The sequence below is a fragment of the Aquarana catesbeiana genome, linkage group LG04, assembly GCF_042186555.1.
Source record: "Aquarana catesbeiana isolate 2022-GZ linkage group LG04, ASM4218655v1, whole genome shotgun sequence".
In the NCBI taxonomy this organism is placed as follows: Eukaryota; Metazoa; Chordata; class Amphibia; order Anura; family Ranidae; genus Aquarana; species Aquarana catesbeiana.
Genome location: NC_133327.1, coordinates 596,911,423 through 596,926,270, shown reverse-complemented (window position 1 = coordinate 596,926,270; position 14,848 = coordinate 596,911,423). Strand labels below are relative to the sequence as shown.

The following is a 14,848-nucleotide window of genomic DNA, read 5'->3' as shown; positions in this document are numbered from 1 at the left end:
ACCTGTGTGCAATCTAAGTGTCACATGATCTGTCATTACATATACACACCTTTTTGAAGGGCCCCAGAGGCTGCAACACCTAAGCAAGAGGCACCACTAACCAAACACTGCCATGAAGACCAAGGAACGCTCCAAACAAATAAGGGACAATGTTGTTGAGAAATACAAGTCAGGGTTAGGTTATAAAAAAAATCCAAATCTTTGATGATCCCTAGGAGCACCATCAAATCTATCATAACCAACTGGAAAGAACATGGCACAACAGCAAACCTTCCAAGAGAAGGCTGCACACCAAAGATCATGCACCGGGCAAGGAGGGCATTATTTAGAGAGGCAGCGCAGAGACCTAAGATAACCCCGGGGGAGCTGCAGAGTTCCACAGCAGAGACTGGAGTATCTGTACATAGGACGACAGTAAGCCGTACACGCCATAGAGTTGGGCTTTATTGCAGAGTGGCCAGAAGAAAGCCATTACTTTCAGCAAAAAACAAAATGGTACGTTTTGAGTTTGCGAAAAGGCACGTGGGAGACTCCCAAAATGTATGTAGGAAGGTGCTCTGGTCTGATGAGACAAAAATTGAACTTTTTGACCATCAAAGAAAAGGCTATGTCTGGTGCAAACCCAACACATTACATCACCCAAAGAACACCATCCCCACAGTGAAACATGATGGTGGCAGCATCATGCTGTGGGGATGTTTTTCAGCAGTCGGGACTGGGAAACTGGTCAGGGTTGAGGGAAAGATGGATGGTGCTAAATACAGGGATATTCTTGAGCAAAACCTGTACCACTCTGTGTGTGATTTGAGGCTAGGACGGAGGTTTACCTTCCAGCAGGACAATGACCCCAAACACACTGCTAAAGCAACACTTGAGTGGTTTAAGGAGAAACATGTAAATGTGTTGGAATGGCTTAGTCAAAGCCCAGACCTCAATCAAAAAGAAAATCTGTGGTCAGACTTAAAGATTGCTGTTCACAAGCGCAAACCATTCAACTTGAAGGAGCTAGAGCAGTTTTGCAAGGAGGAATGGGCAAAAATCCTGGTGGTAAGATGTGGCAAGCTCATAGAGACTCAGCTAAAGCGATTTGGAGCTGTGATAGCTGCAAAAGGTGGCTCTACAAAGTATTGACTTTAGGGGTGAATAGTTATGCACATTGACTTTTTACTGTTATTTTGTCCTATTTGTTTGCTTCACAATAAAAAAAAAATATCTTCAAAGTTGTGGACATGTTCTGTAAATTAAATGATGCAAATCCTCAAACAATCCATGTCAATTCCAGGTTGTGAGGCAACAAAACACCAAAAATGCCAAGGGTGTGAATACTTTTGCAAGGCACTGTAGTTGTCCTGTGGACAGATTCTCCCACCTGAGCTGTGGATCTCTGCAGCTCCTCCAGAGTTACCATGGGCCTCTTGGCTGCTTCTCTAATTAATGCTCTGCTTGCCCAGCCTGTCAGTTTAGGTGGACAGCCATGTCTTTCCATTTTTTCGTATGATGGATTGAACAGCGCTCTGTGAGATGTTCAAAGCTTGGGATATTTTGTTATAGCCTAACCCTGCTTTAAATTTCTCTACAATTTTATCCCTGACCTGTCTGGTGTGTTCCTTGGACTTCATGATGCTGTTTTTGTTCACTAAGGTTCTCTAATAAGGTGACTTCTGAAGGTAATTGGTTCCACTAGATTTTGTAAAAAAACTTGTAAAAAATGTTGAAAACCATTTATAACTTTCCTTCCACTTCATGATTATGTGCCACTTTGTGTTGGTCTATCACACAAAATCCCAATAAAATACATTTACGTTTTTGGTTATAAAATGACAAAATGTGGAAAATGTCAATGGGTATGAATAATTTTTCAAGGTATTGTACTACTGAGAATACAATAAACCACAGAATGGAATGCATGGAGATTATCAGCAAAGAAGAAAAGGGACATAGAAAGAAAACATTACTTACAGTCTCTGAGATACGTTTTTGTGTTGTTTGGATTATTATCTAGTCAATTCAGATATACCAAAAGTTCTGAGGCTTTGAAATCTCTTTTGTGAAATTAACTGTCTGCTGTTGGAAATCTTTTCTGTGATGATGCTGATCCTCAGTAAGAAGAGGGAGGAAATGGTAGTCAGCATGCGCACCACTCCTCATCACAACACCCTCTAGAATATGCCATGCTGTTAAAAAAAGGCAGACATCTGCCCATCATTTCAAGGCAACTGAACCATGGAGTTGTTGAAAAATAAATAAGATTAACCTCATTTTATGGTGTGGAATAAGGGAAACCAGAAAATGTGACAGGCATTTATTTTAAACTTCAAATAAAAGCCAATTTTATTATATTTGTCTGATAACTCTTGAACAGTCCATTCACAAAGCAGCAGTATGGTCTTGCTAACACACATTTATAAAGCTTAGTAGTTTGATTTGTATTGCATTCCACAGAGGGCAATACAAATTAATAAAAGAAAAGAAGGGAGGAGAGCCTAGTCACGTGACCTGTCAAAACCATGTGACCAGCTTTCCTCCAAAATGTTACGTTAAACAGAGAGGAATCCACCTACACTGCAGACTGCATTTAATAATTGGGCTGTAAATGCATCTGGGACATAAAGGCAACTGTATGGTGTAACCCTGGAGAGCACACAGGATAGCTATATCCCCTCTCCATTATAAATGAGCCTCTAAATCAGTGGTCTCCAAACTGCGTCTCGGGAGCCAGATGTGGCCTTTTGCTTGCCTTTATCAGGCCCCTATGCCTTCCACTGATACAAGGCACTATTCCTTCTACACCAACAATGGGGCATAATTCTTGTCACTTATACCAACAATAGGATGCTATTCCTACACACTCCCCAACAATGGGGCACTATTCTTCCCACTGACACCAACTGCAGGGCCCTATTCCTCCCAATGACACCAATGATGCGGCACCATTTCTTCCCCTAATACCAACAAAGAGTTAATATTCCTCCCACTAATACCAATGATGGGGCATTCTTTACTCTCATTGACGCCAGGGCATTTTCTACCACACTGGCCACAGTCTGGCCCCTTCAAAGTCTGAAGGAGAGTAAACTGGCTCTTTGCTCAGAGAGTTTGGAGACTCCTGCACTAAAGGTTTTTAAACAAATAGAGTTGTATTCATGATCGTGCCTAAATTAATATGCTGAATTCTTATTCACTTGACAGTAGTGTGTTGAATTAATGGTAGAATGTCAGATGAGATATTTCTATCACAGGAATACTCACACAATCCAATCTACCGCCAGGATCAGTGACAAATCGTTTGTCGGAAGGCCAATCGCCTCTAGAATAATAGCGATAGTGAGGACACCTCCGGCAGGAATTCCAGCTGCTCCCACACTTGATGCTGTTGCTGTCACACTGAGAATAATAAAGGACAATTAGACACCCACCTTGACCTCTAGGTTCCATTTCAGACAGTGATAGTTATGGGGGTTATTTTTTTTGTTATCTATTGTATAATATATTAATAGGAAGAAGTTGAACTGGGAGCAAGAATTCTACATAATAGAAACATTTTCTCCAGGACAGTTGAATAACAGAGAATACTCCCAACAGTATAAAAAGTACATATCATGTATGTTCTGATTTCTACATATTAGTAGCCATGGCCACCAAAGTATGAACACACTATATAGCATGCGGACACCAGAGATTAAGAACCCTGCTTCATACTAGATACCTGGGACTGGTATTCTCAGAATACTTTACATCTATGCTATTATAGGGATCTGCTGTGCTTGACTGTCTATATTTATAAATTCCTGTAAATTTGTTATGTTTGCACTTCCTGTCTCTGGGTTGTTGGATAACGAATCCCAGAAGGAAGAAGTGAAGAGATACTGAGAATGTCTGAGAAGCATGTTTTCTCCATGAGAGAGTTGTTGCTGAACCGAGATCAGAATACAGGGATTACTAGGCAAGTGCTGCTATGTTTAATAGTTTACTATTGTTGCCCATAGCTTCTGGGTGTATCTACACTATATTCCCAAAACTATTGGGATGCCTGCCTTTACACGCACATAAATTTGAATGGCATCCCAGTCTTAGTACGTAGGGTTCAATATTGATTTGCCCCACCCTTTGCAGCTATAACAGCTTCATCACTTCTGGGAAGGCTGTCCACAATGTTTAAGAGTGTGTCTATGGGAATGTTTAACCACTCTTCCAGGAGCGCATTTGTGAGGTCAGGAACTGATGTTGGACAAGAAGGCCTGGCTTGCAGGGGTTGAGGAACTTAACTGGGCTGCACAGAGTCCTGACTTCAACCTGATAGAACACCTTTGGGATGAATTAGAGCGGAGACTGCGAGCCAGGCCTTCTTCGTGCCAACATCAGTGTCTGACCTCACAAATGGGCTTCTGGAAGAATGGTCAAACATTCCCAAAGACACACTCTTAAACATTGTGGACAGCCTTCCCAGAAGAGATGAAGCTATTATAGTTGCAAAGGGTGGGGCAAATCAATATTGAACCCTACGTACTAAGACTGGTATGTCATTAAAATGTATGTGCCTGTAATAGCAGGAGTAGCAATAGTTTTGGCAATATAGTGAATATATGTAAATATCTAAAGACTGGTGACAGACTTACCTCTGTTCTATTGTTATTATCTCACATGCACAGTGCCAGATAGCTAGGTCTGAGTTACTGTATGTATGTGGTGATCACCTTCCTGTATTTTAGTAGGTGAACCTGCTTATTGCTATAAAGTTTATATGCAGCGCCTGTATTATAGTTAATCCTGTCCCTTCTGGTCTGGGATTCTCGAGCTAGTTTTAGCTCTGGGCTCAATAACCATATGCTAGAGCCAATGTATATAAATGTGCCGCGCTACTCCTAACCAACAATCAATACAACCTAAGCTGTAAAGTAATCTGGATGATATGTGTAACATAAAACAGTGAATTACAAAATAATCCAATCATAATATAACGTGCTCGTAAAATAATAATCCAATCATAATGTAAAGTGCTTGTGCTCCGTGAATCACACACAGTCCATAATTATATGAATATAATCAACACAGTCCATATAAAGTGATAAGGTGTCTTCATTCAATGTGCACTCCTCCCCCTTCAGTTGTACCCTCACCTTAAGGACTTAGAAAATAAGCCAAAAGATGTTTTCAGCAGATATCCTGAACCATCCTTCTATCTCCTATAAGTATACTGGCTGCTGTGAGCTGGTACTCTTCCCTGGTCACCTCTTGCTCCTGATAATAGCCCAGCTTTAAGAGGATTCCAGTTTTCTCCTGGTCACTTCCAATAAGCCTCCTTGCATATGCCACATAGGAAGAATAATAGAGGCATACAATAGTGTGATACCGTCTAAAAAATGTTTAATCTTAAAAAACGCTCAAAGTTTATACAACTCACATTTACATAGTAACAGAATGCTTCTAAAGTGCTGTAATGCTGTGGTGGTAAGGGGGGGATAGGGTCACCTGAATCCCGGATCTGCAGCCCCGGTTTCTCACCGTTCAATCCATCCTCTGCCTCCTCTCCAGATCACTTCCTGCTTCCCACACGTCAGACAATCAGGCTCCTCCTGGATTTATATTACTTTATATTATGATTGGATTATTTTGTAATTCACTGTTTTATGTTACACATATCATCCAGATTATTTTACAGCTTAGGTTGTATTGATTGTTGGTTAGGAGTAGCGCGGCACATTTATATACATTTGTTTTTGCACATTGTGGGGAAGTGTGGTAAGTGCAGGCAGCTTTTTCAGTTTTTAGTTCACGGTAGTTTATATTTTTTTTGGCAGCTCATGAGGTCTCACCCATTTCTTATCCATATGCTAGAGCCAGGTTAGGCATCTGAGGGCCACTTCTGGTAGTTAAGAGGTCCAGTTGCATGACAGATTAGAAACTACTAGGTACAAAGATGCACAGTAGATAGGCTGACTCTGAGTTCCAGTGTCACACCACGATCTCTGCTATAAGAATCTGCATTCCAAGCTGGTTGGACAATGGTTGAAGGATATCTCCATCACTTCTGATCCTCAGATGGACACTGAATCATGATCATCCTATGGGGCCCCTGCAATTGAACTTTGCTTCAAGATTAATCTGAAAGTATCTCTATTATTAACTACTGTATAGGCTTGGGTATATGTGTACAATTCCACTGGGACTCTTGTTGGTCTCTTTGCTGATAATACCTGTATGTACAACTATTCTTTTCTTATTTAAAGCTCTATTTCCATTCTGGTGTGCATCTATATACTTGTGGTTAATATTATATGCTGATAAAACGATAAAGATACCAAATCGCTGATACGAATTAAACCAAAATATGTGAAAAAATGTAACTATGTAACTATGCTATAGTCAGCGTTGATCCCACAGAATTTCTACAGTCTTATTTCCGTACAACACTGATATATACCTGCTAAGTTTGTCTGCTCAGATGCTAAATAGGCTTTTAGAATGTTTTTAGATTGTGATAGATCTAGTACCCAAAGGAAATCCATGCCATCAGTTTAAGGACGTTAAAACTTGTGTAGATCGGACATGGTTTAGCATCTAATAAGGGATACCTTTTTGCCTCCATGAAGTGCTGACAAGTATAGTGTATTCTGGCTACCAGTAATTTACATATAGTGAGAGTATAAGAATAGGTACATAGAAAGATGGCGCTTGTAGCATCTGTCAACTCTATAATGCATATCAAAGCATCTCTACCTGTGGCTGCTTACTGCAGAATACACTTACACAGTTCATTTTATATATATATATATATATATATATATATATATATATATATATAATGGCTGTCTCCATAATTATAGTTGCATTACATATAAATATAAACACTTTCACAATTTTCCTGTAATGAGGACGGGAATAATAACATAGATTGTTGTCTCACAGAATAGTGAAGATCTGTCCAGCATTTAGGTCAGTGTTGTTCATCTGGGCAATGAATACAGCTGCCATACATTGAAATATAGCCGCACCATCCATGTTCACTGTTGCTCCAATAGGGAGGATGAACCTGCTAATTCTTTTGTCCACTCCATTGTTCTCTTCAATGCACTTGATCATAGTTGGGAGAGTTGCAGAGCTAAGGTCAGAAAATAAAATACTTATTAGTTATCACATGACATGTTTGTAACAAATCACCTGCGTACACTACTTAAATACTCAGAGCCACAGGCTTTGCTTATGTAAAAATACTGACTGGAGAGACTGGCTCACCAGAGACACAGACAGGTGAAGATACAGTAAGTTAGAGGGCTTCTGAAGCCATTTAAAATCTCTGGATATACAGTATATGTTAGTTAATGTGATCAGCTAAATGTAATTATTTCTTACCTTAATGCATTCAAAGGTAAACCCCCCCACCCCCTTATATTTACCTGAGCCTGATTTTGATCCAGCATTGTGCATGATAGCAGCTGCTCTCTTCCTCCTCACTGGGCAGATCGATAGCAGCGGGATCCATTTGCTCTCGCTGCTGTCAGTCAAATTCTGTGCACCCGGCACCGTACTGTGTCTATAGATGCAGACAAGGTGGCTTCAGAGCGAGCCCGCATGAGTGCACCCTATAGAAAGTGGCTTTCGATGGGGGCACTCGCCGAAGAGGAGGAGCCAGGAGCACTGGTGGGGGACCCCAGAAGAAGACGATCGAGGCTGCTCTGTGCAAAAACATTGCACAGAGCAGGTCAGTATAACATATTTATTATTTTATCTTAAAAAAATAAGAAAACAAAACTTTAATATCACTCTAATCATATCAATATCAGCTTCAATAATCCAGTCTAGGGGATGTCTTTTTGTATTTTATTGTATTTTATTGCTTGCAGAACTTCAACAGGAGAAGGTACTTGGGCATAGAATACCCAAAAACACACGGTAGTTAGACAAAAATCTTCTCTAGAAGTATTAGCAAGTATTGAATAATCTAAGGCCCCACAGCTGAATACCATGAGGCAAGTATTTTTGCCATCTGCTGATATCCAGTGCAGCTTCCAATGCACTATCCAGTCACAGGGATCAGCTTAAGGTCACTAGTTCCAAGTCCCCATGACAGATACCATTTACTAGCTTCCTCCAGACATGGTCCAATGAGGGAGAAGGCACCTCTCAAGACAAGATCCCTTGTGGTATGGTTCTGCAATCAGCTTCAGGTAAACTCCATCCAAGCCCTCAGCTCTAGCATGGCTGAGGCCTCAAGAGCAGCTGTTCAGTCTGTGAGCAGCCTGAGGGAAGCAGACCATCTGGATCTGGAACCCTCCTGAATAGAAGGAACCTCACCGGTATCTCAGACTATTTATTACCATTCCTCCTACTGGTCACTCCTCTCCAGGGATCGGCTGGAACTCGATAAATGTTTAGGTTTGTTGTTTTGAATTTCCTGCCCTAAGCTCTGGAAGCTTCTTTCAGAGGCAGGAAAAAGCAATCATGCTCCCAGCCTTTGAAACCCTGAACAGGACAGAAAAAATGAATACTGCTCCCTTGATTACAGAAGGAGCAAAATAACTACATTTACCTAGCATCCTATGCTAGGAGGGCGCTACATCTATAAATGATAGCCAGTTTACTTGAGATGCATCTAAAGTTTGCCCAGAATTCTTTGGGCAACATGCACACTTTGTATACAACAAAAGCACATGCAGAGCTTGCTTGAAAGCAAATCTTCACTTATGCATAGCATTTCATCTCTTCTTTTCCCCTTCCCCTCTCGGGACATTTTTTTAAAATCATAAATACCGTTAATCTTCTGTATTATTTCTATTATTTTAATTCCTGAATCCTCACCTAGCCTTAGTGCTCAGCCCAAAATCTCACACATGTGTAGACATTCTGCGGGTTTCTGCCAGGTCTATGGGACTTGTTGGAGACCCTTGACATGTCTGTGCGTGCACGTGATCCCCTCGTGCATGTACGGAAAAGCCTTGGAACTCTGGCAGTCTATGGGACCTGGCAGAGACCGGCAGCTTTCTGTACATATGCAAACATGAGACGGGTCTTTGTCTGGTCTGTGGCATGTCTGTGCATGCACAGGATCTTGTTACAACATGGCAGCACCGGAGTAGAGCAATAAGGGAGAATTTTGGCTGCCAGGAAGACAACGCTGATCTACATAGACTAGTAAGTATTTTTTTTTTATTTTCACACAGGGACAATTATCAGGGCATAGATTTTAATTATAGCTAGGTAGATTGGAGCTCCTCTTTATGTATGTCTATTACGTAACAAACCTGTATATGGACATACCAATAATATGATGGAATTATTTTATTGAAAAAACAATTATTACACAAAGCTAATGACAAACATTTAGAAGGCACTAAAAAAAGAAAACAAAACCAACCTTTGCCCCATCACAAGAGTGCAGAGAAAGGTGAATATTCTGAAATGCCAAAGTAAACTATTCAGTCCAGAAATGTAAATACTTACCTCTCCAGCAAATAACCCCCAAAGCCTTGCTCAATCTAGACATAGTGTAGTATATAAAACTCAAAATTAAGGTAAATTGCTAAGAGACTGATAATCTTTCTTTTGCCCACTATAAGGTGCTAAAAAAAAAAATTTCTAATCGCCTGCTCTGCTGTTTTAATTAGTAGAATTTTGTTAAAAAATGGTTCTTGGAACGTTTGTTTCATTTTCTAATTGTTAAAAGGTAGAATATTTTCTTGAACTAACAAAACTTCAACTGTAAATGTGGCTTTCATTCGGGAAAAAACATACTTATTGTAATGCACATGCGTATCTTGAAATCGAACGTAGAATTCAAAACATTGGCATAGCAATCAAATCTTTTTAAGGTTTTTATATTTATTTATTTTATTTATTTTCAGGTACTTATATAGCGCTGTCAATTTACGCAGCGCTTTACATATACATTGTACATTCACATCAGTCCCTACCCTCAAGGAGCTTACAATCTAAGGTCCCTAACTCACATTCATACATACTAGGGACAATTTAGACAGGATCCAATTAACCTACTAGCATGTCTTTGGAGTGTGGGAGGAAACCGGAGTACCCGGAGGAAACCCACGCAGGCACAGGGAGAACATGCAAACTCCAGGCAGGTAGTGTTGTGGTTGGGATTCGAACCAGCAACCCTTCTTACCGCTAGGCGAGAGTGCTACCCACTACACCACTATATTTATATGAACTTTGTCAAGTCCATAATGGTATTATCAAATGCTCTGACAAATGATTTTCTGCATTACCTTCTGAACATTCAAAAAGAAATTCTACAACTGCATGGCCAGCCTAAGGTAACGAGGTCACTGGTAATTTTCCCCAGGAAACTTGCAACTGAACTAAAGTCACAAAAGCCACTCTTGCTCTTTTACAGGATTGTTACTGGGCCCCTGGGTTGGATTTCCCTCACTCATGACAACAAAGGGTATGCAAGATAAGACAATGTAGGGGAAAGGAGGGTTGGGAAGAATGTGTGGGGGTCAGGGGCAGGTAGTTGTGAAAATGTTGATAGGAGGAGCTAAGACACTACAGGAACACAAAATACTATATGGGTATGTCAGGAGTACAGTAACACACTTTAACACACACTGAACTCAAGCAAGCAGGAAGGTCGTCTGGAGTACTATTGCACGGCCTGCATGAAAACGAACTATTTCTCATGTAAAGTTTTTAAAGCTTGACTTTTAATTCAATTTTTTACTGCCTTATTACAATTTACCGGTATACAATATTATATTAAATACAAATGAACTGATGTTTTCACTGAATGGTTAATTATTCATAGGATAGGGCATATATAACTGTAATTATCTATGAGCTGCACACTATTCTGTTCAAGTGAGTTGAGCTAAATGCTAAGAGTTGTCGCTATATTTTTAGGCCATTAAATAAAGAGCTAAAGACCATTCAGAGCTAAGCACTCAATAAAGCACTCTAATGTTCTTAGACATATTACTACTTTAGACTTCAAGTCTGAGGATGCTGAATGACCATGCAATGACTTACCTTGAGGATGTGGCAAAGGCAGTTGCAAAAGGAGTTATCAGCCCAAGTAAGAATGTGTAAGGGTTTTTGCGTGTAAAGGCAAAATAGATAAGTGGAAGTACTATTCCTCCATGAATAATGTGACCCAGAATCGATGCTATGATGTACTTCCCAAGGCTGGTCACCAGGAGCACGATATTTCCCATCTCAACAATCTTGCTGCCCACTAGGAACATAATTCCAATAGGGACATACCTAAATAACAATGCAAGATGAATCATTATATTTGGAATTTTACAAAACACCATTTACCATTTTTTTCAGTAAGTTAAAGGCATATGCATTGAATGATGAAATAATCAGTAAATTCTATTAGAGAGTTTAGCTATGTTTCAGTGTTACTTTTAGGCTATTAAACTCAGTGTAATTAATGGCCTACTCACACCCACAGACAAAGTCGTAATGATGAAATGCATCTGGGTGTGACCTTACGGCGTCCGGAAGTGACGCACTGCATGTCACAGTCAGCGAGAGACAACCAGGGGGAATCAGAGCGGCTGTGTAACCTACACTGGCAGTCTCCTGTATCAGCAGACTGGTAACTAAGTTTTGCATTATATGCTCATTGATTTTAAAATGTTTGGAAGTGCAATCTTTAGGGGGTTGGGTTTTGCATTAAAAGTGTTAAACAGGATCAGGCTATGTGGAATCTTTTTTATGAATGTCTATTCATGGAGTGATTTGTAGCCCTAACCAAACCTAAATCTTGGATGACTTCCTTCTGCTTACTTCAAGACTTGTGATTTACTGTTTTCTGGTGAGTTTGAACCCCTCGAGAAGTGTGACTCATGCAATGTGGATCTGGGTGTAGGTGCACGCTCATAATATCTACTAGGACCACTGTCTTCCTTCAGAACTGTTTTCACTAAGTGTCATCCTTCTATCTCTTATGTGGTCAAACATATAAATGTCGGTCATGTTTTAAATGGACTGACAGGAGCGCTGCTATAGTATTGGATTTGTACAGTGTTTCAGGATTCTATTCTTTGCTAGCTTTACAATACATTTAGGCTATGTTTGTTAACCCCTTCCCGACCAGCCACCGCACTTACACTGCGGCAGGATGGCACCCCTGCGCAATCCATTGTAGCTTTACGCCGGCTCTTTAATTGGTGCCAATTCGCATGCCCGGCGGGCGCACTGACCGCCGGGTACCCGCGATTGCTCGTGACAGAGTGAGAACCGGGATCTATGTGTGTAAACACACAAATCCCGGTTCTCTCATGGGAGAGGAGACAGATCGTGTGTTCATACTAAGTATGAACACTGATCGGTCTCCTCCCCTAGTCAGTTCCACCCCCCCCCACAGTTAGAACACACTGAGGGAACACAGTTAACCCCTTGATCGCCACCTAGTGTTAACCCCTTCCCTGCCAATGACATTTATACAGTAATCAGTGGCTATTTTTAGCTCTGATCGCTGTACAAATGGTTCAATGGTCCCAAAAAAGTCTCAAAAGTGTCCGATCTGTCCGCCGCAATGTCGCAGTCACGATAGAAATCGTTGATCAGCCATTACTGGTAAAAAAAAATAATAATAATAAAAATGCCATAAATCTATCCACTATTTTTTAGACGTTATAACTTTTGCGCAAACCAATCAATATACGCTTATTGCAATTTTTTTACCAAAAATATATAGAAGAATACATATCTGCCTAAACTGATGAATTTGTTTGTTTTTTTAAATTTGGGATATTTATTATAGCAAAAAAGTACAAAATATTGTGTTTTTTTTTCAAAATTGTTGCTCTTTTTTTGTTTATAGCGCAAAAAATATAAACGCAGAGGTGATCAAATACCACCAAAAGAAAGCTTTATTTGTGGGGAAAAAAGGACACCAATTTTGCTTGTGTACAACATCGCACTACCGCCCAATTATCAGTTAAAGCGACGCCTGGTCAGGAAGGGGGTAAATTCTTCCGGGGCTCAAGTGGTTAAAGAGACCCTGTGACCAGACCTTACTTATTAAATGAAGCCCGTGCAGAAGTAGAAGACAATAAGCACTTGCATGTTTCCCCACTTAAAAGAAAAAAAAACATTCTTTTCTATTGTCTTGACACATGTAACTTTAGTAGGAATATGACCACTTTTTGGTTGTGTCAGTTCCTGTCTGCGCTGGCCACTACTCCTATTTCTGTTACTGGTTACATGTTAAGGCTGACATACACAGCTCATATTTCCACAGATTTATGGTGAATTGACTGGAAGTTTGAGCCACGCATGCCCCTGTCAGCACCACCCACCTTTGCCAAAAGTCCCCTGAACAGTTGACTTTTGTTGAAGGAGCTTAGTAAATAATTGATGGCCAAACAGGGCCTGAATCCAATCAGATGCAGACACTGTCCCAGTATTCTGACAGCAGCTGTAGCCGCTGTCAGAATACAATAGCTGGCAGGGGGAATTCGTCCATCTATGCTGTTTAGCATTGATGATGGAATTTGTTAGATTTCTGAACGAAAAAAAAAAATCTTTAAGTGTATGACAAGCGTTAGATGATGTAGTTTACAAGGAAGACATTTCATTGATTTCATTGTGATAATATGTACTACTGCTCTCTTAAGTCCATAGGTATTTTATGTACTTTAAAATCTATTGACTGCCCATTCAGAAAAGGGCATTTTTGAAATGTGTCTGTTGGCCAAGTAAAATTCCTATTTACAATAACAATGTGATGTAAAAAGAGTTTTTTTTCCTGTAATAGTGTAGGTAAATGAAGCATCTGAAAATCACTTACCACATAATCCAAGACACAATAACCATCGTAGCTTCATTAAAGGCATTGAAAAATCGGATGAGCTCCTCTCCTTCTGGTCCCAGCTTCTTCAAGGCCACTCCCAGGACAAGAGCAAAGAGAACCAGTCCCAAAATATTCATCCCTTCAACCTCTGTACCAACAGGTACCTGAGAATAGATTTTTAATGTCAAATATCATCCTTTGTTCTTTATAATCTGAACATATTGTTAGCAAAATCAAGTTTTTGACATTTTTTTTCTACAGATTAAGAGAAGCAGCTTGTACATAGAACTACATTTATCACCACTTATTCATTCCTAAAGGTCAAGCTCACCCAGATCAGGTTTTCTTGGTTCCCAGTGAGTTTAAAATGTCATTTGCCTGCTTATTCTTTCTGGAACGACAGTATGGAAATCTTCCCTCACCCATTCAAGATCCTGGTGCCTCCTTGCCTGCAAACCCTGCCTGACTTTATACTACATACTGCTGTTTCCCATAAAAGCTACTGCTTTCTCCATATGAGTATGTTGCAAATTCCAGTATGGAATAGGTTACATTTTGTACTTGGCATAAAATCTTTATAGCCTTGGTGCCCAACCTGTGGCCCAGGAACTGCATGAGACCCTTTGGCACTTATTGTACGGCCTTGGGAGTTCCTGCAGACAGTAGGCGGTGTTTCCCTTACTTAGATTCTTTCTCTGGCCAGCGAAGTAAATATATTCTTTAAAAGGAGTTCTAGTAGTTAAATGGTTTGGTTTAACCACTTCAGCCCCGGACCATTTGGCTGGCCAAAGACCGGAGCACTTTTTGTGATTTGGCATTGCATCACTTTAACGGACAATTGCGCGGTCGTGCAATGTGGCTCCCAAACAAAATTGACGTCCTTTTTTCCCCACAAATAATGCTTTCTTTTGGTGGTATTTGATCACCTCTGTGGTTTTTTTTTTTGTGCAATAAAAAAAAAAAAGAGCAACAATTTTGAAAAAAAAGCAATATTATTTACTTTTTGCTACAATAAATATCCCCAAAAAATATATAAAAAAAAATTAGTTTTTCTCAGTTTAGGCCGATATGTATTCTTCTACATATATT

General features: G+C 40.1%; 1 protein-coding gene across 1 annotated transcript in view; it reads right to left on the bottom strand.

The window, feature by feature from the left end:
• Positions 1-14,848, bottom strand: part of SLC1A4 (solute carrier family 1 member 4) — an 84,214-nt gene that overhangs the window by 13,063 nt on the left and 56,303 nt on the right. The window contains exons 4-7 of the mRNA XM_073628205.1: positions 13,757-13,923; positions 10,981-11,214; positions 6,905-7,099; positions 3,250-3,384 (exon numbers count right to left, since the gene is read on the bottom strand). Coding sequence (XP_073484306.1) covers positions 3,250-3,384; positions 6,905-7,099; positions 10,981-11,214; positions 13,757-13,923 — 731 coding nt within the window. The remainder of the gene's footprint in view (positions 1-3,249; positions 3,385-6,904; positions 7,100-10,980; positions 11,215-13,756; positions 13,924-14,848) is intronic.